Source organism: Ornithorhynchus anatinus, chromosome 16, assembly GCF_004115215.2.
Source record: "Ornithorhynchus anatinus isolate Pmale09 chromosome 16, mOrnAna1.pri.v4, whole genome shotgun sequence".
Lineage (NCBI taxonomy): Eukaryota > Metazoa > Chordata > Mammalia > Monotremata > Ornithorhynchidae > Ornithorhynchus > Ornithorhynchus anatinus.
In genome coordinates, this window is record NC_041743.1 from 33,663,600 (window position 1) to 33,691,319 (window position 27,720).

The 27,720-nt window shown below is 39.8% G+C and overlaps 1 protein-coding gene across 4 annotated transcripts in view; it reads right to left on the reverse strand.

Annotated features, from left to right (window-relative positions):
• Positions 1-27,720, reverse strand: part of SLK (STE20 like kinase) — a 49,997-nt gene that overhangs the window by 9,742 nt on the left and 12,535 nt on the right. For 3 of the 4 annotated variants that reach the window (XR_003765279.2, XM_029081277.2, XM_029081279.2), the window contains exons 2-15: positions 23,473-23,637; positions 21,910-21,958; positions 21,086-21,235; positions 18,533-18,605; positions 18,175-18,369; positions 17,772-17,853; positions 16,702-16,830; positions 14,422-15,810; positions 13,602-13,732; positions 13,208-13,331; positions 12,749-12,928; positions 11,161-11,253; positions 1,228-1,357; positions 563-687 (exon numbers count right to left, since the gene is read on the reverse strand). Coding sequence is in view for 3 of the 4 variants with exons in the window: in XM_029081277.2 (XP_028937110.1) it covers positions 563-687; positions 1,228-1,357; positions 11,161-11,253; positions 12,749-12,928; positions 13,208-13,331; positions 13,602-13,732; positions 14,422-15,810; positions 16,702-16,830; positions 17,772-17,853; positions 18,175-18,369; positions 18,533-18,605; positions 21,086-21,235; positions 21,910-21,958; positions 23,473-23,637 (3,015 nt within the window). In the remaining variant the exon portion in view is untranslated. The remainder of the gene's footprint in view (positions 1-562; positions 688-1,227; positions 1,358-11,160; positions 11,254-12,748; positions 12,929-13,207; positions 13,332-13,601; positions 13,733-14,421; positions 15,811-16,701; positions 16,831-17,771; positions 17,854-18,174; positions 18,370-18,532; positions 18,606-21,085; positions 21,236-21,909; positions 21,959-23,472; positions 23,638-27,720) is intronic. The other variant, XM_029081278.2, reaches the window with a different exon arrangement.

Here is a 27,720-nt window from a genome sequence, read left to right on the forward strand (position 1 = left end):
CTGTGTGTCCACCATGTCTCGCTTGTTTTCCAACATGCATGTCTTTAAGAAGAGAATCTAGGTTTTATTCATAGGGACATCTGGATGAACTATAGCCCTCTCTGCCAATGAATAAATAGTAACATCAAAAACATCAGGTCAAAATCATTTGAAAGTAAAACAAAGTCACTCTGTACTTCCTGAAAAGAGCCAAATTTCAGAAATGTGGCTTTTTCTCACTACATAAACAAAGGCCTTAAAAACAACACACACTACAGCCATCACTTTAGAGAGGAAAAGAGTGAAGGCCGGATTTGGAAAGAGGTCTTACATGTTGTTTACACTAACGACCTTTATTAAAGCCAGGGAGAAATGGCCATTCAATAATCCTAAAACAAGCAAACACGCTATTTAAATTACCTATTCCAAACATCTTCAGAGAAATGGGTCAGAAAAGATAAGGACATAGAAACAAACTTTAAACACGCTTCCTTCAAAAGCAAAAACCGATAGGATTTCCACGTTTTGAACGTTCTCCAAGGGTTAATATACACAAAGGAAAGGGACGCATCTTTTTATTAACCTTTTCATGTCGCTTAAGCAGCTGATGCCTTTGCATGAAGTACTGATCTTTAAGTTGCTGTTTGAGCAGCTGATGTTTTTCCTGTAAGTGACGTTCTTCAAGTTCCCAAATTGCGGCTTCCCGAGCTGGAAATGGAAAGCAATTTTCAGAAGAGTCATTTTAGTGTTATCTTCTTCCCTGTTTTAATGTTCACTCAAATGATGCTCTCCACATTTGCGGGTTCCATTATCCTTTTTCCCTTCTAGTCTACTTTATAAAGAAACGAATTATGCCCCCAAACTCCATTTGAAAAGTTTTTTGAGGAAGAAACATCCAATTAAATGTTCCGGGGAAACAGGTGCCTAAATTCCCATCTATTATATAATCATGAGCTCTGTTCAAAAGTATAACACTCATGGAGTTGCTAAAATTTCAAACGTGGCTCTGGCTGCATTTAGAAAATAGGAGCTGTCTGCAGGGACTAATTTTGCATGACAATTTCCCTTCTGCTACCAAAGAATTGTAAATTGAACACTGTTTCCTATTAAAACATTTACTCTCTCCTTTACTACTAGGGTCCTTCTCTTTTCTGCCTCTCTTCCCCATAGGTTGGAGATGAAATTAACTCCCTAAGTGACTTTAAAATAGTGCTCTGAGATTTCTTTCAACACAGTCCAGACACATACCTCGCATGAGCTGCTGTTTGTTATTTAGGCACTCTCGCTCAATATTGGCTAACTCAGCCTTCTGTTGTTGGATGATCTTTTTCAGTGACCCATCTAATTCCTGCTGTTGCTTCTGAACAAACTCTTGTTCCTATTAGAGAATATTAAATCAGTTACGTTTCTGCAGAGTCACAAACACTCACTGTTAAAATAAAAATTCTCTATTGAGTTTTCTTTGACCTCTCAACTAGATGTTCAACCTCAGTTAGCCATAAACAACAAATTGGACATTTTATTGAAACACCAGTCATTCAGCTTTTGGAACAACTGGAAAGAGGCTAAAGTGGCAACCATATCTAACATATATCAAATGTTTAGTCTCTTCTTCAACTGTACAACAAACTGAAGCAATAGGATATTTGGTAAATTGACAACTTTGAGAATCAATATTATTATTGAGCACTTACTGTGTGCAGAGCCCTGTACTAAGCGTTTGAAAGAGTATAGTACAAGAGAGTTGGCGGAGGTGTTCCCTGCCCAAATGGAGCTTACAATATAGAGGGGGAGACAGACATTAATATAAATTACAGGTATATACCTAAGTGCTGGGGGCTGAGGTGAATATCAAGTTCTTAAAGGGAAGAGATCCCCATGCATAGGCAACACAGAGAGGAGGAGGATTAGGGGAAATGAGGGTTTAGTCAGGGAAGATCTCTGGGAGATACAATTTTAAATACAGCTTTAAATACAGTTAAATACGATTTTAAATACAGTTGTGGTCTGTCATATATAAAGGGGGAGGAAGTTCCAAGCCAGAGGCAGGATGAGGGCAAGGGGTCAGCGGCGAGATAAATGAGATTGAGATAGTCGAGTATGTTGGCTTTAGAGGAGTGAGTTGTAGTGGGCAATCAGCAAGGTGAGGTATGAGGGGGAGAGCTGAGTGCTTTAAAATCGAGGGTAAGGACTTCTTGTTTGGTGTGGAGATGGATGGGCAATGACTGGAGGTTCTTGAGGAGAGGGGAGGATGTGGACTAAATTTTTTAGCAAAATCATCTGGGAAGGAAAGACCGGAGTGGGAAGAGACAGGAGGCAGGAAGGTCAATGAGGAAGCTGATGCAACAGTCGAGGCAGGTTCTGATAAATACCTGGATCAACATGGCAGTAGTTTGGATAGAGAGGAAATGTCAGATCTTAGCAGTATTGGGAAGGTAGAACTGACAGGATTTGGTGACGGATTGAATATGTGGGTTGAATGAGAGAGAGGAGATGATAATGTCAAGGATATGGGCTTGTGAGACAGAGAGGACAGTGATGTTGTCTACAGTGATGGGAAAGTCAGGGATGGTCGGGAAGATGAGGAGTCCTGTTTTGGATATGTTAAGTTTGAGGGGTCGGCGGGACACCGAAGTAGGGACTGTTCCCAAGTGATCTATAAAACCACCAAAGGAAGGAAGGAAGGCATTAACCATATTTATTAAGAGCTTACTTTGTGCAGGACACTGTATTTGGCATTTGGGAGAGTACAATTTAACCGAAATCTAATAAATGGGTAAACTACAAAACCCTCTTCTGTCCCGAGGAGGAAACTGTTGGCAAGAAACTTCATGCCAACCTCAAAGCCAAGAAGAAGTACATTATGTCATGCAACTTTCTGACTAACTGCTATGTAAAAACTGTGGCTTAATAGGAAGCAGGTGTGGTTCCTACTATTTGCTGAGAAAGATGCTTTAAGCCTAGAGATGATCCCTGATCCACAGAAAAAGTCTGGAGCAGGTGTGGTGTTGGGAGTAGGATTAATTGTTAGGAAACTGTAAGCCCCCATATTACCAAAGGCTTTAGATCTAAGGGAGGGTCTGGTAGTCAGAAATTATCCTTACGGAGAAGCTAATGAGAACCGTGCAGGGCCGTGACCGTGCCCGATGGGGTAAGGAGAGCTGAATGCCAACGACGGAAAGCCTCAGCCAACAGTGCTTCTCTCCTTCCCTGAGACCGGGCCATTTTGCACCCATCCCAGAGGATGAGCCGGTCAATCAATAGTATTTATTGAGCACTGACTGAGGGTAGAGCACAATATCAAGGGCTTGGGAAAGTACAACAGAAAGGGTAGATGTGACCTCTGCCTGCAAGGATCTTACAGTCTAGCAGAGGAGACCAAGACTGAAATAAATTACAGCTAGGAGGATGTAAGTCTGATATGGGGAAACCTGCTCCAGATCACCTGCATTCATTCATTCAATAGTATTTATTGAGCGCTTACTATGTGCAGAGCACTGTACTGAGCGCTTGGGATGAACAAGTCGGCAACAGATAGAGACAGTCCCTGCCGTTTGACGGGCTTACAGTCTAATCGGGGGAGACGGACAGACAAGAACAATGGCACTAAACAGCGTCTAGGGGAAGAACATCTCGTAAAAACAATGGCAACTAAATAGAATCAAGGCGATGTACAATTCATTAACAAAATAAATAGGGTAACGAAAATATATACAGTTGAGCGGACGAGTACAGTGCTGTGGGGATGGGAAGGGAGAGGTGGAGGAGCAGAGGGAAAAGGGGAAAATGAGGCTTAAGCTGCGGAGAGGTAAAGGGGGGATGGCAGAGGGAGTAGAGGGGGAAGAGGAGCTCAGTCTGGGAACGCCTCTTGGAGGAGGTGATTTTTAAGTAAGGTTTTGAAGAGGGAAAGAGAATCAGTTTGGCGGAGGTGAGGAGGGAGGGTGTTCCAGGACCGCGGGAGGACGTGACCCAGGGGTCGACGGCGGGATAGGCGAGACCGAGGGACGGTGAGGAGGTGGGCGGCAGAGGAGCGGAGCGTGCGGGGTGGGCGGTAGAAAGAGAGAAGGGAGGAGAGGTAGGAAGGGGCAAGGTGATGGAGAGCCTTGAAGCCTAGAGTGAGGAGTTTTTGTTAGGAGCGGAGGTCTATATCAGAGAAGCAGCGGGGCTCAGTGGAAAGAGCAAGGGCTTGGGAGTCAGAGGTCATGGGTTCAAATCCCTGCTCTGCCGCTTGTCAGCTGTGTGACTTTGGGCGAGTCACTTAACTTCTCTGTGCCTCAGTTACCTCATCTGCAAAATGGGCATTAAGACTGTGAGCCCCACGTGGGACAAACTAATCACCTTGTATCCTCCCCAGCGCTTAAAATAGTGCTTTGCACATAGTAAGCACTTAACAAATGCCATTATTATTATTATTATCTAAGAGGCCAAGGTGATTTCAGGGCCAATGGCTGCGGGGAGCTGGCTTTTGCAGGAGCCCCTGGCTCTCCTGAAGTGGGCATCTCTAGTCTTTTGGGGGAGGTGATGTGGAATAAGGCGGAAACACCCCCTCCATCCAGGCCAGATCTGTACCGATGAACCTGGGCCCAAACTGGACAGGCCCACCGAGTACTGCTTGGGCACTTGTCCTAAGACACCGACTTCACCTTCAAAAGGTGAGGATCTGTGTTTTGCATTTTATTTCAAGTCAATTTGAGTCATCATTCTGCTAAACTGAAGGTTACTTCTTTTTATAAAAAAAAAGCAAAGCATATATTTTTGACAAAATATCTAAAAGCAGAATAAAAGAATCATCTATTTGACCTTAATGGCAGTGAGTACATAAGAAAACACTATTAGATTGTAAGCTCCTTGATGCCTGACTCTGCATCTTTTATTCTTAGTGAGGTTCTCAGGAGCTTAGGGTAATGCTGTGCCCACAGCAGGTACTCAAACATTGCTGCTGCTATTAAATCAGTGGAAATAAAGGACCTACAAGTTTGCTGTGCAAATTCTCTTTGCCAAAATCTAGAATTCACTGGAACGTTGTAGCCTAAGCCACAAGTCTAAAACTATGAATTCCTTGAAAGTTGACACCATGAACTACTTCTCTGAAATGTCCTAATAATATTAATACTGTGTTTAAGTAAACATATGAGGACCTTATTTTTTATTTAAGGGGATTCAAGATCCATTTAAACCTTTCCTTTACTCTCTTAAGTCCAGAAATCCTGTTAGATGGCTAACCACCATTTCACTGTTTTCTTTTAAACATGTACTTTTCTCTTGTAAAATTTCCACAGAATTTTCTTCCCAAGACCAAATGGCAATAGAATAATACTTAAGAAATCTTTGACAATAAAAAAGGAGGCAGTGTTTTTCAAGTAGTACTGGATGTGTAACCCAAAACTTAAAGACCACGGTGAGACACAGATGAACTACAAGTAAAATTTCGAAGTTTGGAGGAAGTCAGGAGGAATAATCTTTGGACTGAACTCTGTGACCTAACAATTCACACTGTCCTGTGATCCCCCTTTCTCCCTCATTCACTCAGTTTTAGCCCTGAGGTCTTCCAGAATGGCAATACAGCCACCCTCATCTGTCAAGTGAGATAAAGACACTGCTAGCCCTTCCTCTTTGACTTTGAGCCCCATTTGAGCTATGGACTGTGTCTAACCTGATCTACCCCGGTGCTTAGCACACTGCTTGATCCATAGTAAGTGCTTGAAAAATATCATCATTATCCCCACAATGGCATCAGAGCAAGAGAACCTTGGAAAATTTACCTGACTTAGGCACTTTAATTCCTCTCCCTTTGAGTATTTTAAATGACTTAGAGTGCTTGGTGTCAGTCTCCCCGTAAGGCTGTAAACTTCTGGGAGCAGGGGTTTTTCCTTTCATCTCTATTGTACTCTTCCTAGCACTTAATAGAGTGCTCGACATACAGTAGGGGCACAACCTTATTGATTAAAACCCATTTCAAATAATCTTAGATGACATCTATTTGGCATAGAGGATGGCATATTTAGCTAGTGCAAGCTGCCTTTTTGCTGAACAGAACGTGAACACAGAAAACTAAGTAGCATATTTAGATTTTTTTGAAGTGCCCATTTAATCTGAAATCCTTCAAAATCAATCCATTTACATAAGAACAACTGTGGTATTTGGCAAGTGCTGACTTTGTGCCAAGCCCTGTGCTAAGCAGTAGGACAAATACATAACAATCAGTTTGAACACATTCCCTCTTCACATGGGGCTCATGGACTAAGAGGGAAGGAGGGAGGGTACTTAAGCCCCATTCTGTAGATGTGGAAACTGAGGCACAGAAGAATTAAGTGATTTGCCCAAGGCCAGCACGCAAGTGGCAGAGCCAGGATTAGAACCCAGGTAAATAACACTGGTCAGTTTGGGTGATCATTACCAGTGGTATTTATTGAATGCTCACTATGTGTTGAGCACTGTACTAAGTGCTTGGGAGAGCATGAATCAACAGAGTTGCCAGATACGTTCCCTGCCCACCACAAGCTTGGAGTTTAGAGGAGAGATGTTGAAAATGCACTAATGTACTTTATATTACTTTCTATGTGAAACTCTACTTCATTAGAACTCTTTTGTGAACACACTATGTGATGCCCTGGCTTGTGCTTGTCCATGAAAAGAGTACTGACTGAGGGAGGCTCTGGGTTCTCAACCCCTCAAGTGAAGGAAGGAAGGAGAAGATGGTAGAGAAGGCTGAGGAGGAGTTCATTTTCCCCTCTAACAGCTTTAGAGCAGCATCAAACTGAAAAAGAGACGTAATGCCTAAGGGTCAAAAAAAATCTGAGGGCAAATTAATGTCGGGGTACTGCATTCCCAGGTCCTTGAATTACAGGTGCAACTGAACTACAAAGGATATTAATTGTGCAGTGAAACATCAGGCATAAGAATTCATCTACAAATGTGTCCAAGTAATATCCTGGAAGTCAGTTAATTCAGTGTTTGAAAAACTGCTTGGGAAAGAAAGAGAGGAGGCTACATGTTTGATGGATTTAAACACTGGAAAAATCTTGATTTTAAAAAAAGAACGCCAATTTCAGAATGTATAGAAAGGTAATTTAAACAGATATATTCTTTTTCCTTTTATTTTTAATTAGGCTAGACGGATTTATCTCTTCAATAGTACCGACTCAGTTCTCCCATAAAACGGGGGTTACATTTCTGATGATTCCTGCACTAGGAAAATTATGTCATAGTATACATGCCTTAAATGGGCATCAAGAACGTTAGTGTACCACATTCTATCCAGACAAAAGTCTGTAATTGGAAGAACACTCCCTACTTCTCCAATAGCACTGTATCCAAAACACAGGTTATGGAAGAACTGAGTGTACATACCACTGATTAACTGACTGATTACATAAAATGTGAATGGTAGTAAGGAGGTAAAAGATTGCTAGAATCCAATTTTGTGAGCAAAATGTTCCATCTGGCAATGAGATACATGAATTTGAATGTATTAATAGCAACATAAATGAACTTTTGTTTAAATATAGAAGTTGAAGTAGAGGAAGCGTGGGTTAAAATGGTCTTTCACATATTGAAGTGTCCAGAAACCAAGGGGTTTTGTGAGGTAGGGAAGGAGAGACTACCGCTAGCAACCATAAGTAAAAACCCTTCTTAGAATGATGATTTTAACCAGGAATGGCATAGGAGGTCATCTCTATCATGGGACGGTCTAGATTCCAGTCCCTGGCCACTAAGAAAGAAGTCCAGAGCTCCCATATGGAACAACAATCCCCCCCTCATTTCTGCAACAAGCGAGCAGAGTCCTAGGAGTCTGGAGAAGGGTGATAAGGAAAAGATGGAAATCAGGAAGGAGAGATGAGAGAGAAAGCACTGAAACCTTAACGAGCCTAGCCAGTGGGCTGGGTCCCTCAAAAATCTATGGAGGTTTGCAGTGGGCTAAGATACCCTCCGTTCCCCCACTCCACCTTGTCCCAGTGCCTGGCCCTTTTAGGGCTGGAGGGGCCCAGGTACAGAACTGAGTTACTGACACTGATGTGCAGAGCATGGACTTATAGGCGGTGTTTTTTGTGAACTGTCACAGAGATCATCCTGTACACGACAGCGGCCTCAGAAGTAAAATCCAGGATTCCCTCTAACCCCTACCAGATAGGACAGTCTGGACTGTAAAAAAAAAAAAAAAAAGATCTGACCCATGTGCGTACATTCTGGCATAAGTAGTCAAGCTGAAGAAGAGGATACAGTCAGGCAGCAGCAAACTTCTTTTCCCCCATGATCAAAACAGCACATAAGCCAACACTGGATTAATTTGTGGCCGGGCAGAAACTAAGTAAGTTATGAGTCACTCTAAAGGCCTCTGAGAAATCAAAAAGTTCACCAATCCCCACATCAAGGTGTCTTCAGTGTGAGGAAGGTGACATTTTGGGTTGAGCCACTTTTTTGCTACAATTCTCTCCCATGGATTGTCCTCTTCTGTCAAACGCTTCTACCGTCTGATTCTTGCCCCTTAGTTTTTCTCTTTCCCTCTCCTGCTTTTCAGTGGCCATGATGAGTAGATTCAGACAGTTTTAGAGTCTCCCATTCTCTTCTTTCATCACCCTACTCTGGACCTAACTGCATAAACATAGTGAATTTAACTTCTCCTGCCATACAAAAAGACAGTGTCAACTCCAGAAAAATACTGTTGCCTCTATTATTGCAGTGAAAAATCCCAAACAAGAATACAGACTAATGAGAACATGAGGAAAATGTCAGCCACAGGAAGGAAATGAGTAATCTTGGGCAAAGATTCTGGAGAGCAGGCAAGTAAATGTCTCTCTCCCTCATTCCATCAAATGACTTACAAAGATGGGGACAAGTGACAAGCTCACAGAGGCGGGTGGGTGAGGGTGGAGGTAAGGAGGGTGAAGAAGGGGAAAGAAGTGTGCATGGATTAATGAATGCATTAGTTTTCTATTCTGAAGCATCTGATTTTGGGGCCATCTTGGTTCTGGAGCTAGGCAATATTATTTTTTCCTCAAACCGAGAGAAGAGGAAATCTTTTATTAATTAATTTAGATACCCTAAAACTGCAAGGAGGGGCAGTGCATACACTGTGCAACCAACACTGTGCAAAATGACATTTTGTCTGCTTTCTCCCCTATAGAAATATAGTGCTTTAAATCATGGCAGGAAAGTCTACAAAACACGGTCATGATCAGAAAAATGATTTGTGTTTGTAATCTCCCCCATTCTGAAAAATGCCATTATTTAATCTTCTTTTTAAAAATCTATATAGGAGTCCACAAGAGCCAGCAATGAAGAATTAGCTTGGAAGCTGAAAAATCAAACAATTATTTCTGTCTCAGATGTCAAGACCAAATAGTATAAACCAAACAAATTCAGGGGTCAGATTAGCTAGTTGTTTCTAAGGAGGCCTCAAGAAACACCATGACTGGCTTGCCAAAACAGCTTGGTGTGCCACAGTTAATGTGGATCCTCAGTTTGGACAGAAGTAACTTACTTGGGCTGTTCAGTAAACAGATATGGCTTGGGATAATATTGGAGCAGAGCTATGGGTGGGCATTTACACAGTGATTTTTCTGACCATAGCCATACTTTCATTAAAAAACAAAAAAACCAAAAAAAACGCAACACGAAATGTCACTGCACACCGAGATAAAACCTAGACACAGCACCCAATTTCTCACATGTGCAAAATTCATAATGATGTTAATGCATAAGCTATTTTTCTCTTTCTTTTGAGATAAAAATCACTAGTGCACAGGTTCATTCTCTGAGACATTTTCATTGTTATTGTTAGCTTTATGGATTTTCACCTAGGCAACCAGCGGGGAAGTTAGTCAGCAGGCACATGTGAGTCAAGGAGAAAAGAAAAAAAAAAATAGGAGAAGTCACCCTACAAGCATTTGGGACTTACATCCTGCATTTGTGCGTTGAAGAGCGTACAAGATGACAACTGAAAAGACTGAATCATAACCTGAGCAACGCCCTGTGGATCAGAATACAGTGAGCCTCCCACATCACAGGAGTAAAGGAAAATACTTCCATTATTCAAAAATGAAAGGATATTAAACAATAAATGCAAAAAATCTCAAGGATTACTAGAGTTACAGCTTTAGCAAACAGAAGGAACTGTGTCACTGGCCAACTGCTGTCAGTAGTTTACCTAGAAAGTTAACGTTATTTACAACAAAAATAATAGCTAAAGGGAATAAATCTATAGTTTAGTGAAGGCTAAATGACTTATATAGTCTGCATGAAGTTCATAGATATTTTCACCTTGAATGGGAAAGCAGAGGGCATAAAATCTAACTAAAATGAATCCTTAAACTGACGAAAATGGGTTTATCCTAACACATGAAAGAACTCAGTGCTAGGCCTTTCCATATTCTAAATCTGACACACATCTATGAACGTACACTTTGAATACACCAAAGTTTTTCTCCCAGCCACATCTGGAAAAATATATTCTACTTCCTCCCAACTATTGAATATGTATAACTTCTATCGCTTTTCAAAATTAATTCAGCCCAGCTCCAAAGCATGTGGTTAAAGTACCTCTAGCCCCATGGTAGCCAGTGTTTTCCCTTGTTTTGATTTTAGCTGCAGGATCACAATCACTCTAAGGGGAAGGATTTATTAAGCACCTGTTATCTAGGACTGAATGTCTGATAAACGATTCTGGTTTTAAAAAGTTCCCCAACATATCCCTGCACTCTGTCTCAATACCCTTTGAATTTTGAGACTACAGAACGAGCAACTTTTTTTTGCCAACCACAGATTTCAAACCATCAAAGTTTACTTGCGTCTTCTGCCTCCATAAGATTCCCCTTTCATAAACAGGCCTCATTTTTATCCAATAATCTTTCCCCCAGAAAGTATCGGGTTCAAACATTAACAGTGATCAGTAACGACACAAATACTTACCACCTAAAAGCATTAAAATTTACCATCACGTATATTTTCCTTAACTGAAAAGGTGACCAAACATTTGAGTCAAATGTCACGTCACCAACTTACATCTACCATATCAGTACGAACTTTGCACCACATAAAAAGCATACTGGACTCTCCCTTGGGGACAATCCAATGGAAAATTATTAGTTGGCAGAGGTAAACTCCACCTCTAAGTAGTGCATTAAGCTGGGTAAATAATGCTGCTTTCTGGTTTTAGTAGCATCAAGCTGCTGCTGCTGTTACCTGAGCATGCTGGGATTGCGCAAGCTCCTCTTTCCTGCGTTTCATGAGCTCTTTTCTCAACTCTTTTGGTGCTCTCTCCACTTCATTTATAACCTACAGTATATAAGCATGCAGGAGGTGGGGAAATACTTTCTCCACAGCAAGCATTTATCATCAGCACACAAGCGACAAGTATTAAAGCTGTTTGGAAGCACTCTTCAACATGCTTTAGGTATTAGTTTGGCGGGGAAGAGGGGAAAAGGATAGAACATGCTTTATCTGAGCAAAAAAAGAATCCTTACACCATATATACAAAAATGTTAGTGAGGTGCTCGTCATTTCTAAATGCCATTGTCTTTCCTGAACAAACTACAGGGAAGGGTTCCAAACAATCAATGAGAAAATTATCACCGGCAGCAGGGATTCTACCACAAGTGATAGTTTCGATTGATTCTCTGAAATAACATAAAATGGTAAAGGTCTTTATTGGCACTGGAGATTCAAAAGTTAACCGAAAAGTAAAGTATTTCAAGTCACAAGAATTAGCTGCCAAGTCACAGGTGGCTGGGCAATTTCAAAAGGTATAATTTCCAGTGGACATCCAGGTAATATGCACATACAAAAAGACTGTCATTTTAAATCTAGAGTGCTTTCAGAAAGCACATTTGGCCATTTTATGTAGAAGACATGTAGCATTCCACCTGGCAGATGATCTGAATGCTACATTTACCCGAAAATATCTTAAACTGGAAAAGTGATAAACCACTAGAAATAATAATCTTCTCCAGAAATGGATAGTTTGTAGGTATTGTGATTTACTATACCATGAGATTAAGATCAACCACAGATGGCATATTTTAAGCTCCCTCAACTGAATCATTTAGAGGTTGAGATGAATACCCCTTTGGGCCGCGTCTGTTCACTTCCAAGAGTACAGGATTGTTTAAAAGTAGAAGAACCCACAGAAAAGAGAATCCAAATCACCACATGCTCTTCCTGCTTCTGTGAAAGAACTGCTTTGGAATCAATGCAGTGTATTTAAGTCTTACACCAGCTGCCCCATTTGAGACCCAATCACCAGTAGGACTCCCCAAGTGCAAGAAATTTAGCAATAGGAAAAAAAACAACAAAATTATTAATATCCATACAACATTCTTTTCAAATGTTTTTTAAGTACTGTTTTTTCACTGTATAAAAAATTCAATTTTATAGTCCAGCCTTATAACTGATACATTTACCTAGATTAAAAAATCCTCAAATCAAATTTCAAGTGAGTTCTTTAAAGAATCTATGAAACAATTCCTTAAATGTCAAATGATACACACACAAACATTACATATACACAAAATATATTAAGTATACACAATTCGTCATTTAGTATATCCACAGTTTCTTCTGAATAGAAGAGTATGGGTTGCCCATCTGTAACACTGTTTTGCTTAGAAGTTGAAGCATATATCTTTGGCCCAGTTTCAAGAAACTCCAAACAGATAGAACTGGAATAAAACACTAAATTCTGAACTTTTTCCGTCACTGATTAATTTCAATTGGATTCGGATCAAAACATTTTCATTCCCTTAGCAGTGTAAAATAATCATCCCATTTTTACCTCTTTCTTTCGGTTTTTCAACATATTCTGGAATTTGGACAATTCCTTCTCCTGTTCTCCTTTGATGCGTTTCGCTTCATCTCGCAGGCGATTTGTGTGCTCCTGTTCCAGGCGTTCTATTGTTTGCTTCTGCTGCTTTTCAAGATTTTCAATCTCTTGATCAAACTGCCGCTTTTTACTCTGCAGAGCAATTAGGTCCACATATTATTTCAATTCCCAAACATCATACTTAATTCTTAACTTGTTTAGGAGAGGAGATTTAATGGAGCGCATTAAAGCTATTGAGCAGCATTCCTAACTCTTTCTCCATTGAGGAGTTCACTAACGTCTATGCTCCAGGCCGATGGGTCAACAATCAACTTTCACCTAATTTTGAATTTTTGTCAATCTGAAACTTTTCTGAAGCACAAAATTCACTTAAAGTTTAGGAATGCATGGATGCAAAATTCAAGTCCTCACCATCATTTCCTGTTCAAATCGCCGGAAAATTTGTTCTCGCTGTTGCTGCAATTTGTTGTTGAGCTGCTGCTGGGCTCTCTGTTCTTCTTTCTGAAGAAATCTTAACTCTCGCAGTTCCTGACGTCTGATAATAGATCAAAATATAACAGTGGTGATGTAAGAGAGGGCAAATATGGAAAATTGGGAAAAGCCACTTTTTAAAAGTTGGTTCACAAAGTTAGCAATTGTTAAACTGCACTTATAGATGAAATTTCATCCTTGTCCAAAAGCAAAAAAATAAATAAATTCAACAGTCCCAAATGAGCAAAAAACTAGCTCATTTCTCTCTAGGCAGTTAAAGGGTTTCTTTTATACATTCAAAAAGTGGGAATATATACACTCCTTTTCGACTTACCGGAGAAATCTTAATTCTTCAGTTTTGGAATCGCTATCCGTGACTATCTTTGAAGTCGTAACACTGACTTCTACACCATCGACAACAAATTTACGTGTTTTCTTCAATGTTTTCTTGTGTCTTCGTGTTTCCTGAAGGACAGACTTCATTATGTTATTGGGTGTGGAAAGGCCCCAGGGAGAGATGGGGCCACTCTTCCAACTGTCTTTAGGAATGGATTTCCAGCCTCCCTCACTGCAGGTCTGACAAGGCCCGAGAGCTCCCAAATTGGCCTGAAAAGATCCAAAATGGGCTCTTCCTGACCCATTCATTCTTCAGAGCCTGCCTGCTCCTCTGAAGCCCCACTTCGCTTGCTTCCTCCCAGTAGTCCCCCCATCTTTTTTCTCTCACTCTACACATGAAAAATTGAGCATTTATGGACTGTCACTTAAAAACAATTTTCTAAGCAAAATACATTTTAACAAAGAAATCTTTTGAGTTTTCCTAACCCAGATGTTACATAATATTTTGTAACTCATCCTGGCCAAAGCTAACAAATGATCATCTGCTATAAACAATATTGTGCCTGCTCAAAATGCTACAGAGCTTTACCTTAACAGCTAAATATCTCAAAAGCCTTTCTTTCTTTACCGATTCATTCTAAAATTTCTCTCACTTCTTTCAGATGGAATGTCATTTTAAGGCTCATGAATGCAATGCGACTGAATGTTATCCTAATTTACTGCTAATCTTCTAGACACCAGCTCCACATAAAGGACAAACTCTGAAAGGCTCATGTGACTGTGACAGGCCTCCTAAATAAATAATTGTGGCCACTTACTTGTAAAGATATTGATCCAGTGTCTTTGTTTTTGCTTAGGAAGCTGGAGATTGACAAATTCAAATCAATGCTGCTATTATCAGCGGTGGATCCAGTACCTGAATCGGTATCGTTTTCCTTTTGATTCTCAGGTTCTGGCTGCAGGGCGGGATCAGGTCCAGATGAAGTTCTTGTTTCCCCTTTATCTTCAGCTTTTTCAGAGTTAATGCTGATACTGGGTATTGTAGTGGGCTGCAGTTCACTAGGCTGTGAAGCTGCAGAAACCTGAGGTTCAATGTTAATCGACACTTCACTCGGAACGTCTGTGGTCTCCGGGCCTGGCAGAATCTTGGTTTTATGATCATCTTCAATTCCACTGCCTCTTGAATTTTGGTCAGTCCCAATCACCTCCCCTGCATTTACGACCTGGGTCTCCCCAGTGACACCTGGCTCACTAATTACCTCTACTTCATTTGAGTTCTCACTTAGATCAATCATATGCCCTGAATTGCTCATTAAATGTTCTTCATTTCTGCTTGTTTCAGCTGCACCCTCAATTTTACCTTGTGGAAATTTCTGATCTCCACCAACTGTTTCACCTGAACTTTCAACCTGGGTTTCCTTGATGCCAGTTGCCTCCAAAGTATCCTGAGCCATCTCTGGTATTGGTTTCTCATCCAGCTCAGCCACTTCTTTCCCATCATTAGTCTGAATTTCCTCAGACCTCTCTGCATCTGGTTTCTGGTCTACATCAGTCACTTCACCGACTTCCTCCAAGCTGACAGCCTCATCTTTCTTTATTGTGTTATCCTCCCCTTCTTTCTCTTTCATCCCTTCTGGAGTTAACTGGATTTCATTTTCAACTCCCGGGACTTCTACTTCGTTGGTTTTCTCTTCCTTTTCTCCAGTCTCTTCAGAGACTAATTCTGCACCTTGGACAGTGGTGTCTTCAATTTCTTCTAATTGTGTTAGATTATTTTCAGACACCTCATGATTTTCCAGATTGCTTTCTTTCTCAGGTTTTACATCATGTATAACATTTGTTTCCACAGTGGTCCCTACAACCTCTTTTCTATCCAACTCTGGTTTGGCGACTTCCTCTAAGGTTTCTGCGACTTCTTTAATTTCAGGTCCCTTCTCTTCGCTCTTATTATCTATGAGGGATGGCGACCCATTCTGGAGTTCAGCATCATTAAGAGGAAGTGCATCATTAGTGCTCTCTTCAATTTTCTCAGGCTCACTAGAAGGTGTTTTCTCTTCCAACGCTTTGTGGCTGGCTTTTTCTTCAGTGGTGGTTTGTTCTGTTTTTTCCGATACGGATTCCAGAACACAAGCATTCTGGGACAGTTTGTCTTCTTCCGAGCTGGCAATACTCAAGTCAGAGGATGCCCGCTTGTTTGATGGTGTAGGCTATAAAGTGAATAAAAGGGCAGAATGTATGAGATTAAAAATGATGGTCGAAAAAACATGGTCTTCAATCCCCAGAACTATATATGCAACAGGTGAACAGGAAGGAATAAAATGTGCTTTCTAAAACTGATCCCATCAGAACACATAAATCTATTAAATTGGCTTCCATTTTCATAGAATCATAGAGCTGGGAGAGTCCCCCAAAGATCATCTGCTTCAACCATTACTTTTAACAGATGAATGTCTCATCCATCCAGCCCAGCGTTTTTAGTAAAATGCTTGGCACATAGTAAGCACTTAAAAAAATGTCACAATCATTATTATTATTGTTATGGGCTCCTCAGCAGTCAACTCAAGGCAGAAAGATGACAATGCTTAGAAATCAATAAACCTTTTTGGTAGTTATTTGATTTCTGTACATAACTATAACAATAGCTACCTATAGCAAGGACCAATATCATTTTTACAAAAAAAAAACCCAAAACAAAAAAACACAGTCAATTCTGCCAAAACACGTTTTCATAAAATGGTATTGCAGAATTAGAGAACATTCTCCTGACAAAAGGTGCCTGGCTGGATACGGTGCAGTGAGGTGTCAGAAGAAATTGTTTTGGCCCCGGCACAAAGGATGCAGCATGAGTACTACATTGTGAGTTTCGTTAAATACAAGGTTCTTCAGGAAAACAATTCCTAAAATTTCAAAAAGAAATCACCCTTAATTCAGTTAATTCATTCAAAGCCATTTTCCCTCCTATCAAGTAGACAAAATTAATTTCCAAAGTAAAGGGTTTGTCTTGAAATGAAAGAAGATTGGGTTGACAAATAATGCGATCGATCTTTTTTAAAACAACCCCACCTCAAATTAGGCAGAATTTTTTTTACTAAACTGACCAGGGAATTTTCTGTTTCCTCCTCCTCATCTTCCTCTTTACCATCTTCAACTTCTTCTGTTACTTCAGCCTTTGCCTCTGCAATCAATTCCCGGATTGGTTTGTTCGAAGTAACAGTAACAAAGGGATGCTATTTGTAAAAAAATAAAAAGTTGCATCAATTGCACCTGAAATTACAAGTTCATTTTAATGCAGCTAACCAAATGAGCACCACATACAGTGTAAACCTGACTGGAACTGCGATGACAATATTGCTAAATTCTAAATTTTAAAATTATCATACATTTCAACAAGCATAGTTCTTTCCCCGGCACTTCGGCATCAAAACACTCAAGTTCACAAAGCCTATAATGCTATTAGCCCTCCAGGTTCTTCCAACCTTCCGCTGACTCCCCGTCATTTCCTGACTTGTTAAAACTTCAAGAAAACAGGGTCCTGCCTAAACTTCTCCGACTATGGGAAGAGAAGTGTGTTGGATAACTGCTTCGAGAATTGGTAACCCAGTATTTGGCTACAAGTATGCACGAACCTCTTGAATCCCTGATGGTATAATACTGGAATGGGTCCTCTAGAGAGAGAGGAGTCTTTAGACCCGGAGATCCTTCAGGAAAGATAACCGTCTGGGCTAAATGGCTCAGGAGGCAAGCCTATTCCATTTCTCCACTGCCTTCCAGACCTGTGAACCTACAATTTCTTTTAAGCCTGGCTCCTCTGGACTCCAACCTGTATCTCAGTACTAAATGACACACTTGTGCTTCCAAGGGGGGTTGAAATCGAGCGCTTCTACAACATGCTGTTATTATGAAAATTCACAAATGTGGAGTGGGAAGGTGGCTGAACAAACAGGCCATACGCTTTAAGCTGAATCACAGCTTCACAGAGAGCCTATGAAACTAAAATCCTACACAAATATACAGACATCTGTAGCAGAAGAAAATGCTCAGAAACTATAACGCGGGCCAGTTTCTTCGTTAGATTCAGAGCCTAGCCAAAGGACCCTAAACAACATTCTCCTTATGAAAAAAACAAACGAATGGCCATTAGATTTACCATTCCATCATTTCATCTTACCTGTAGCAACTGAGAAGTATTCCATCTGGCATCCACATTCTTTTCCAAACATCTCTTCAGGAAGTCCTTAAAGTCTGGAGACCTTTAAAAGGAGGTAAAATGAGAGGCTTGCTATTCCTTTCATCCATTATGACTCACCAATCCCTGAACCAAGCTAAGCTGCTTTCTAACTTTCCAAACTCAGCAACATATTTGGAAATAATTATTATTACGACGCAAAATGGTAATCACTGACAGAGATCTACCCTTCTTGGAGGAATTTAAATTCAGGAAAAAAACCAAAAACAAACCAAAAAACATTTCACCCCAAAATAGTTTTCTGCTCAGTCAGCAAATCCTCCAAACGTTAAAACATTCCGAGGAAGTTGCGATGTTTGAAAAGCTCCATTGAAGCAAAACTTACCATTTTGATGGTTGTGCCAACGTAGGGGGATCAGATTTGGCTATCTTCAGCAGTACTCGCATGGGATTTAACTCATGATGAGGTGGCTCTACCTGAGCCATTTCTATTAAAGTAATGCCCAGGGACCAAACATCAGCTTTGTAATCATAGGGCCTGTCTTTAGAGGTCTCACACATTACCACTTCTGGAGCCATCCTAGGAAGAAGATAAATAGAATAAAATTTCAAATTCACGAAGAACTACTCTGACAAAAATTAAGAAAAACACAGAGATGATTTCTATGTGAATAAGCTAATGAGCAAAAGCTGATCACTTCATTACTGGCTAAAAGTGTAAAGTCACAAAACTGAGTACATACCAATACGGTGTACCAATAAAAGAATCTCTTCTTTGAATTGTTCTTGTGTTTTTAGCCGATACTCCAAAATCCGCTTGAAACAAATAGCCATACAAAAAGTGTTACTGTTTTTATTACATTCAAGTATAAGTGTTTTCCACAGCTTAAAAATCAGAACCTTACCATTCTGATGGCTCGGGAACTGGCACAAACTGAATGGTGGAAATGGTTTTTTATCCATTTGGGGGAGAAGGAGGGAGAGGCCCCTTGACCCAGGTCTGGCTTCCTTACCTAACTCCCCTACAGCCTTGCTAAAGAAAGGTGCTTAGTTCCCTTCCTCCACTTTATGCTTCTGTTTTCACAAGCAAATAATATACTGGATGCTTCCAAAAAACAAAATGGATTTCCTCTGTGGCTGAACTAGAACGGTTCTGGTTCAGCTGCTAGAGAAATCTGTGACTAGTTTTAAAAATAGAAGCTGCACAGCAGAGTAGATAAGAGCCGGGGTCTGGGAGTCAGCAGGTCAGGGGTTCTAATCCCGGCTCCACCACTTACCGGCTGTGTGACCCTGGGCAAGTCACTTCACTTCTCTGTGCCTCAGTTACCTCATCTGCAAAATGGGGATTGAGAATGTGAGCCCCACCTGGGACAGGGACTGTGTTCAACCCAATGTGCTTGCATCCATCCCAGTGCTTAGTACAGTGCCTGGCACATAGTAAGTGGTTAACGAATACACAATCATTATTTTTAAAAGTATCCACTCTCTTTCTAAAATCAGGAATGGGAGAGAAACTGGGAGGAGCAATCAGCACCAGTGAAAGTCTTACAGAGGTACAGTGGAAAGTTGAACCAGAATCCAGGTCACTAGAGTCCAAAGCTGAGGTCCAGAGGCCCTGGCACTACAAAATGATCTGAAGCGACCAGAAGTCTGGATTGGCATTTGTTAGGTAACGAAGGTTCTACCGTATCAAGAGATTCTCCTAAAATGGGGTTATCCAGAAGATACTGAACAAAAATGAAACATTTTCTCCCCACATCATCTAAATCACATCTTAAAGCAAATCTTAGCACCTCTCTCGTTTCCCTGCTCTTTAGGCATCTGCCCAGCAAGCTTGCTTCTATTCAAAATTCTAAGGAAAAAGTAATTCCAGCAATATTTCTCATGTGCAAAGTTCAAAGATGAACACAATACAACTCATTCATTTAAATTAGCAAAGATGAGCATTTTTTCCTGCATTTAAAAAAAATAGATATCAAAGCAACATTTATTATGATTAGTCATACATTTTCCTAAGACTTTTATGAAGCTCTAATAGTTAGACCAGAAAGGGGAGGGAAAGGAAGTCAAATATCTTTTGCATTAAACTACAATAAGTGACATTGTGAATTCAATATTTATGACTATTTCCATTGTGGTTCACAGTGGGTGGGGCTGTCTATCAACCCTGTAATAGTGTACTCTCCCAAGTGTTTAGTACAGTGCTCTGCATATGGTAAGTGCTCCATAAATTCAATTGATACCTAAATTTTCAGATACTGATTCAGGAAATTTAAATGACTACCTTCATTTACACAGATTCTTTGGAGAAATTCATGACCCATAGAAGTATGGCATCTCTGAGAAGAAGGCAATAGCAGAAATTATCCTAACTTTGATAATATTTGGGGAAACTTATGCCAGTAAGTGACTTCTCCAAGCTTCTAACAATTGGGAGAATTGTTCTGTCGACTTCTGTAATTTATCTTTATTGTTGAAATTATATGACCTCTGTACTCACTTTATTACTAGATGTTCTTAGTGTACGATATCATTTCCTGACTTTTTTTGAGATACTGAATTTACATATTCAGGTTATTTATACCAGTAGGAGGCTCCTGATAACCTTTTAATGCTCTTGACCATAAAAACAAAGATTTTTTTAAAAATCCCTTCATATTTCTTATTGCTTTGCTTAGCATTTCCTCATCTGCCTCCAGTCAATCATCTACCCAAAGTTATATTTACTTCACCTACAAACAATAATTGACTTAGGTTGTCAAAAGAAATCATCTCAAATTTTTGGCCTGGTAATTCCAGCACAGAAATAGAGTGTGTCAGGCTTTCCTTACTCGACTCAAAAAAAAAAAAATTAACATAAGAAGATTAGGAAGAATCAGTCCAGAGTGGGGTCATGGGAAAAGCAGAACTTATGCCCACAAAAAAATTCTTGCAGAAAAAACATTAACCACCAGTTACTTATTTTTAAATAATTTCATACGAACAGAGGATTTTAATTCCTTATTTTATGTCTGATTTTCTGAATGAATCCTGGATTGACAACAGGGCAAAGGTGAAATATCCCTAACCATTTTCACTGAAATCACGCATGTGATAAGCCACTTATTTGCTTAAAACACTGTTACTCAAAAATTGAAATTCATATTATTCTCAAGTTTAAGAGAACTGAAATTTTATAATATATTTATAAAATTAGGAAAAACTAATCACATAGAAAAGTGTTAACACACTACTAATATACCTCACTAGGGTAAAAAACAATTCATAAAATAACTTCAAATAGGTTGAATCCTTACCCAACTTAATGTCTCCTTCCAATGTAAAAAGAATGTTGCCTGCTTTTAAATCTCTATGAATGATTTTGTTTTCATGCAAGTAGCTTAATGCTTCTAAAGTCTGTTTGCAAACCACTTGGATTTGTGATTCTGTTAACGGCCTCTCGAGTTCTAGAAGAGAAAAATAAGAAAAACGTTTGAATATTTTTATGAATTAAATTTCCAGACTACAACATCTATTTTATCATCGGCCTCCCTGATGCCTTACAAACATGCAGAAATGATTTTAAAACAGCATTTTAAAACTCTTAGGTCAAATGGGAAATAAGCAGGACACAATCTCACTGCTAAAATACACCCTATGCAGGACCTCCCCAGAGCGTTTCTCACGGAAGCAACATGGCCTAGTGGAAAGAGCACAAGCCTGGAAGTCGAGGACCTGGTTCCAAACCCAGTTCCACCACTTGTCTTCTGTGTGAACTGAGGGAATGCACTTTGTGCTTCAGTTTCCTCACCTGAAAAATGGGGATTGAGACTGGGAGTCCCATTGGACTGTGTCTAACCTGATTAGCTGTAACTATCCCAGTGCTGAGTCAGTGCTTGGCATATAGAAAGTGATTTAATGCCACAATAATAATAAAATACATTTCAACAAAAAGTATGATCACCAACTCCTAATTAATTGCAGACCTAATGTACATTCCTTGTAAATACTTTTAACCTGCCATTATCTGAGTTCTGTGAAGTCTTGACCAGTAAGTGATTCTAAAATCCGGTTATCTTTTAAATTAATTTAGATCAGGAAGTGCAGAAATTTTGACAAACCGGCAGAATCAAACAGTTACCTAGCATTACGGCATCTACTGCTCCACCGGCACAAAATTCAATCAGAATCTGTAGGAAATAAAACAGCAGAGTCTGAGCTTACATTGAAGGATTAGGAACAGTGACAGGAAAATGCACAGTGCTTATCAAAAACAGCAAAACTAAAAAGAAACTACTAAAAATTATGACGCACACAAATGTTTGCCAAATAATTTTAGTACTGATTCTAAAAGTTTCTATTAAACCAGCCTTATTAAAAGTACATCTCCTCTGAGAGCTCTTCCCCAACTAAGCCCTCATTTCCTCTTCCCCCACTCCAGTCTGTATCACCCTTCTACTTGCATTTACACCCTTTATTCATCCCCCCTCAATCCTACAGCATTTATGTACATATCAGTAATTAATTTATATTAATGTCTGTCTCCCGCTCTGATCTCATTGTGAGCAGCGAACATGTTTCCCAATTCTGTTAAATGTACTCTCCCAAGTGCTTAGTACAGTGATCTGCACATAGTAAGCAGTCAATAAATGCAACTGATTGAATGAGTCCTTAAGAGGTGCTGAGTCCTCATTAGTAATGAATAAAAAACATTTTGCCTAAAATATTGAACTGAATGGGAACTTTCCAAAGTCAATCAAAATCCAATGACTTTAAAACACAACATATTATATACTTGTCTGTGTTTTTATTCAGTCAATCTTGCCAAAAAAAAGATATTAGTCCACTCCTCCAAATTTAGACAGGAAACAAATCATTACTCTTCATTGCTGAAATAAATTAGGCAGTCAAAACTATGCTTGATAGTCTTAATACATATTTCATACCATTACATTATGGAATGGGATTCTCTGATCCATTTCAGTTATTACTTTAGTTCAGTCACATCTATAGTAAAGCAAAGCAGCTATTCAACATTGCCTTCAAGTTTTAAAAGATTTAAGGCAGGAAATGGAGAACAATCCTTTGTACACCATAAAGGAAATTAAGGAAAGTTAAAAATAACTATTCCAATGAGGTTGAATTACACACTAGAAAATTAACACGCTGAATATATTTTGGGATTTATGAATGGCCACAGAAATGTTAGCTTCTGATTGACCCATTTTATTCATTCATTCATTAAATCGCATTTATTGAGCGCTTACTGCTTGCAGAGCACTATACTAAGCACTTGGAAAGTACAATTTGGCAACAGATACAGTCCTTACCCAACAGATCAGCAGGGAATCTTAAGGGGCTTTTAACCTTATCAAGTACAAACTCATACTCCCAAATAAGATCATTTTTTCCTCTATCACTCAATCATACCAGTTTTACAAGAGAGGAAATACCAATATGGAATTTGAACTGGGCTGGGCCACATTTTAGGAAGGAAAGTGTGGGCAAAACAAGTCCAAATTAAGGCATGTTTTCATCAAATAAGTTCTGAAAACATAAAAGCAATTCTGAAAGTATACACAGTCTAAATATGATCTCGCTATATCAACTTTTCACTTGCAAAAGAGCTAAAATAGACCAGTTCTTATACCATAGATTTGATATTTCTCATTAAATAACACATTATAAACAATGGGAAACTTACCCAAAGATTGTTTTCATAATAGAAAGCATCTAAAAGTTTGACTATATTTGGATGATCACAAGATGCCAATATATCTATCTCTACCATGTAATCTTCAAGCTCTTCTTCAGATTTAGTGTCAATCACCTTTGCGGCAGCAAGAACGTTTGTTTCTTTATTCTGGGCCTGAAAATAAGTGCACAGTAAAAAAAAAAAAAAAAGGTGAGCCCATTCAAATTTTTATCAGTAGCATTTGCAGAATGTATTATTTTAAAAGTGAACATATACTAAATACAAGTGAGAAACTTAGTTCTCTAAAATCGAGCAGCCGCCCTCCTTCTCCCCCACAGCCTACCCCAAGACCAGATCACTTCCTTCTGAAAAATACTCAGTCCAGAGACATGATCTGATGGTTACTGACTTAGGAGAAATATGAAAATCACCTACAAATTAGTTATTTCATGAGGGACTTGAATTCATGGATCAGCAGTTCATAATGCATTGCTAGAGGCATAAAATTGGGTTGTTGGTTAATACATGCCTCACCATTAGGTTGGATTGTTTTGCGGGGGGGTGGTACTTGTTAACCACTCATGTGCCAAGCACTCTACTAAGCACTGGGGCACATATAGGATAACCAGTTGGACACAGCTCATGTCCCACACGGGCCTCACAGTCTTAATCCCCATTTTACAGATGAGGTAACAGACACAGAGAGTGAAGTGACTTGCCCGAGGGCACACAGCAGAAAACTCACTGAGCTGGGATTAGAATCCAGGTCCTCCGACTCCCAGGCCTGTGTTCTTTACACCAGGTCATGATAGCAAACATCACACTGTTCCTCAAATTATCCCATTCCCACTAGAGGCAGAATACTGGCCAGAAGAGACCACTGTTTTGATTCACAACTCTATCAACTCTTTTATACTGTACTCTCCCAAGTGCTCAGCACAGTGCTTTGCACAGAGTAAGTCCTCAATAAATATGATTTATTAGGATTATTTATTTAGTTACTTATTTTCACCAGGCATTGCCCATCCACCTCCGCATCAAATAAAAACTCCTCACCCTTGATTTTAAAGGATTCCATCACCTTGCCCCCTCCTACCTCACCTGGCTACTCTCCTACTACAACCCAGCCTGCACACTTGGTTCCTCTAATGCTAATCTCCTCACCGTACCTCAATCTCATCTATTTTACCGCCCATCTCTCACCCACATCCTACCTCTGGCCTGGAAGGCCCTCCCTCCTCATATCAGAGAGGTAAGTGCTCTCTCCCACTTCGCAACCTTCTTGATGGCACATCTCCTCCAAGAAGCCTTCCCTAAGCCCTCCTCTCCCCTTCTCCTACTCTCTTCTGTGCCGCTCTTACTTGCTCCTTCATTCATCCTCCCATCCATCCCCATAACACAAATGCATATATCTGTAATTTATTTATTTAACCTATTTATTTATACTAAATGTCTGTCTCCCCCTCTAGACTGTAAGCTCGATTTGGGCAGGAATGTGTCTGTTTGTTGCTATACTGAACTCTCCCTAGCACTTAGTAGAGTGCTTTGCACACAGTAAGCGCTCAAATATGACTGAATAAATGAATGACTGATGGCTTAATATAGCATTTAGTTGAAATAGATTCATCCCTTAATTTGAGAATATGATAAATGGATAAGAACCAGAAGGTATAAGACATGTGAACAGTAATTTGGGAAAACGGCATAGTGCACTGTCAGTTACCTACAGACTTCAAGGTTCAACATGATCATTTTTCATTACAGAATGCTTTACAGTGAGGAAAAACAACAAAGCTAAACAATTTTAAATAAATAATATCAGCTCACAAATACACAGTGGTTTTTATCTCAGTTGTTTGGACTGGTTTCATATTTTGCAGGATATATGAAAGCCAAGCCTTCCGGTTCTATTGCTCTACTGTAAACACTAACAACACTGTGGTGCTTAGAAATTAAACATGAAAAATGAAATGAGCATTTCATTTCTTAGTAAAACAAGACTAGTCATCTTACATTTAAAACAGATTTAAAATTTTATTTTCCAATATTAGATTTGACTCCAGGAAGTTTACTAAAACAAAAACATTTTTAAACCAGTCATTACAGTATAAACTTAAATATAGCTTTACTGGATACAGTAAAAAAAAAAATTAAAAAGGCTCAAATAATGCTGCATCCCAGCTGAAAAGGGGGAGGCAACTGTCACAGATATACTGGAATGGTATTCTATAATACAGAAAGGAGCGGCTCCTTTTAGGCAGAAGCTTCATCAAGATCAAAAAACAGGAATGCAAAGGCAAAATCGGTCCAAGAACAGCAAACAAACATCAAACACGGCAGCTGAGGCAGTGGTTTTTATTGAAAACTTACTACATGCAGAGCTAACTTACTAACTGCTTGGGAGAGTACAAGACAAGAGTTAGCAGACATGTTCCCTGCCCATAAAGAGCTTACAGTCTAAAGGGGCTACATGGGAAAACCTCTTTGTGTGCTTATTCAAGCTAGGCCTGTGGGTTTCCCAGTGGCCCCTCCAGCCACAAATGCATAAGTGAATTGCATTTGTGGTGGGGTCTTCTCCATCTATGTACAAACAACAATTACAAAAGTATGCCTTGAAAATGAATAAAGCAAAGATTAGAAAATTTGGCAACTTATTTCAAGTGTGTTAAATTTTCTTTTTAAAAGGAAAGTTGCGGGCTCCTGGGCATAGTTGGAAAAATAAATCCGTAAGATACAAAAAAGGTTAAAAAAAAGTTAATAAGGAGACAAAAAACTGAAATAGATTAGAGTACTTTAATACCTAAGGCAGCAAGCTAAATTTTGATACCCATGGCATGTGGTCCAAGCCCCAAGACAGGAAAATTATTTGCCTTGCAACATTTTGAATTCCCTGAAGAGAGAGTCTTTGAAATACCCAAAAGAGAAAAGTCTCTAAGAATAAATTGTGAAGGAAAAAATAAACTTGCACATATGATGTTCCAAAATAATTATCTACTTTGAAATACAGTGCCACACGTGGGCTTTGTAGTTGAAACACTCGGACACGTTTGGTTTTCTGAAGTGCAGGTTAAATTCTTGACAACACCCACATTGAGAAAACTTCCCAATATAGTATACGCTCTTTGACAGAGGCCACAGGCATACAAAAGTTTCTTTAGATATCACGTCAATCGACCCAGATACTGAAGTCATCAGAAGAGCATTAAAATTCTTAGCAATCTTTCTTCCAAGACACATTGTGAAAGCACACATTAAACTGACAGTACAGTATTATCTGTAGAAAGCCCTGTCTACTTAGCTTAGTGTACACTGTATAAAGTCTTCAGGCTTTAAGGACATTTCCGTAAAACATTTCAGTAAAATAGGCAAGCTCCTTGAAGGCAGGAGTTGTGTGCCTAGCAATTCTCCAAAATACTTAGGACAGAGCTCTAGCATGCAGTAAGCACTCGAGGAATGCCACTGATCGAGTAGCTGGCTGAGGTATGGCTTAATTATGATTTGGGATAAGTTTTGCAGCAAGAACAATCAATCGATGATATTGAATGCTTACTGTGTACAGAGTACTCACCTAAGCACGTGGGAGAATAATACAACAGAATTCGGAGGCACATCCCTGCCCACAAGGATGGTCTCAGGTTAAGCTCTTTTACGGAAAATCCTGCAAATTCCAGGACCGCGGATCCAAAACCTGAGGGCTGGGACTAAATGGGTCAAAACCAAACCCAGCTGGCTTCAGGTGCCCCTGCAGCCTAGCTGCCTCCTGGATTTAAAGACAAAGTCAGAAACTATCCACAGGCTCAACAGCACTATTTTAAAACTACGGCACTGGGGTCAGACCTTCCTAAAGTGGGGTCCGGGCCCACCACAGTTCTGACTTGGTTATTTCCTTTGTTCTCCCTTGGACTCAAGCAGTCTCCGGGATTACGGTCCAGGACTTCACTAAGTCCAAGGAGGGACCAGGTTGAGAATGGACTTTACAGGTCATGCAGGTCCTAAACAAGCATCATTCCTCATACTGATTCCTGCATCTAACACACAGGGCACTCTTAATAAATGTTCTTGAAGGCAAAGTAGAGGACAAACTAAGAAACTTTGAAAGTAAAAACAGTGAGGAGGACGCAGAGGGGTGAAAACGTATTGTGGAATACTCAAGTGAAAAGGATGGAGTATGAAGGATTAAAAAGGGCATGAGATGTTGCCTTAGCCTGAGTTGGCCATGAAATATCCTCAAGAGAACTTGAAAGAGATATCAAAAGA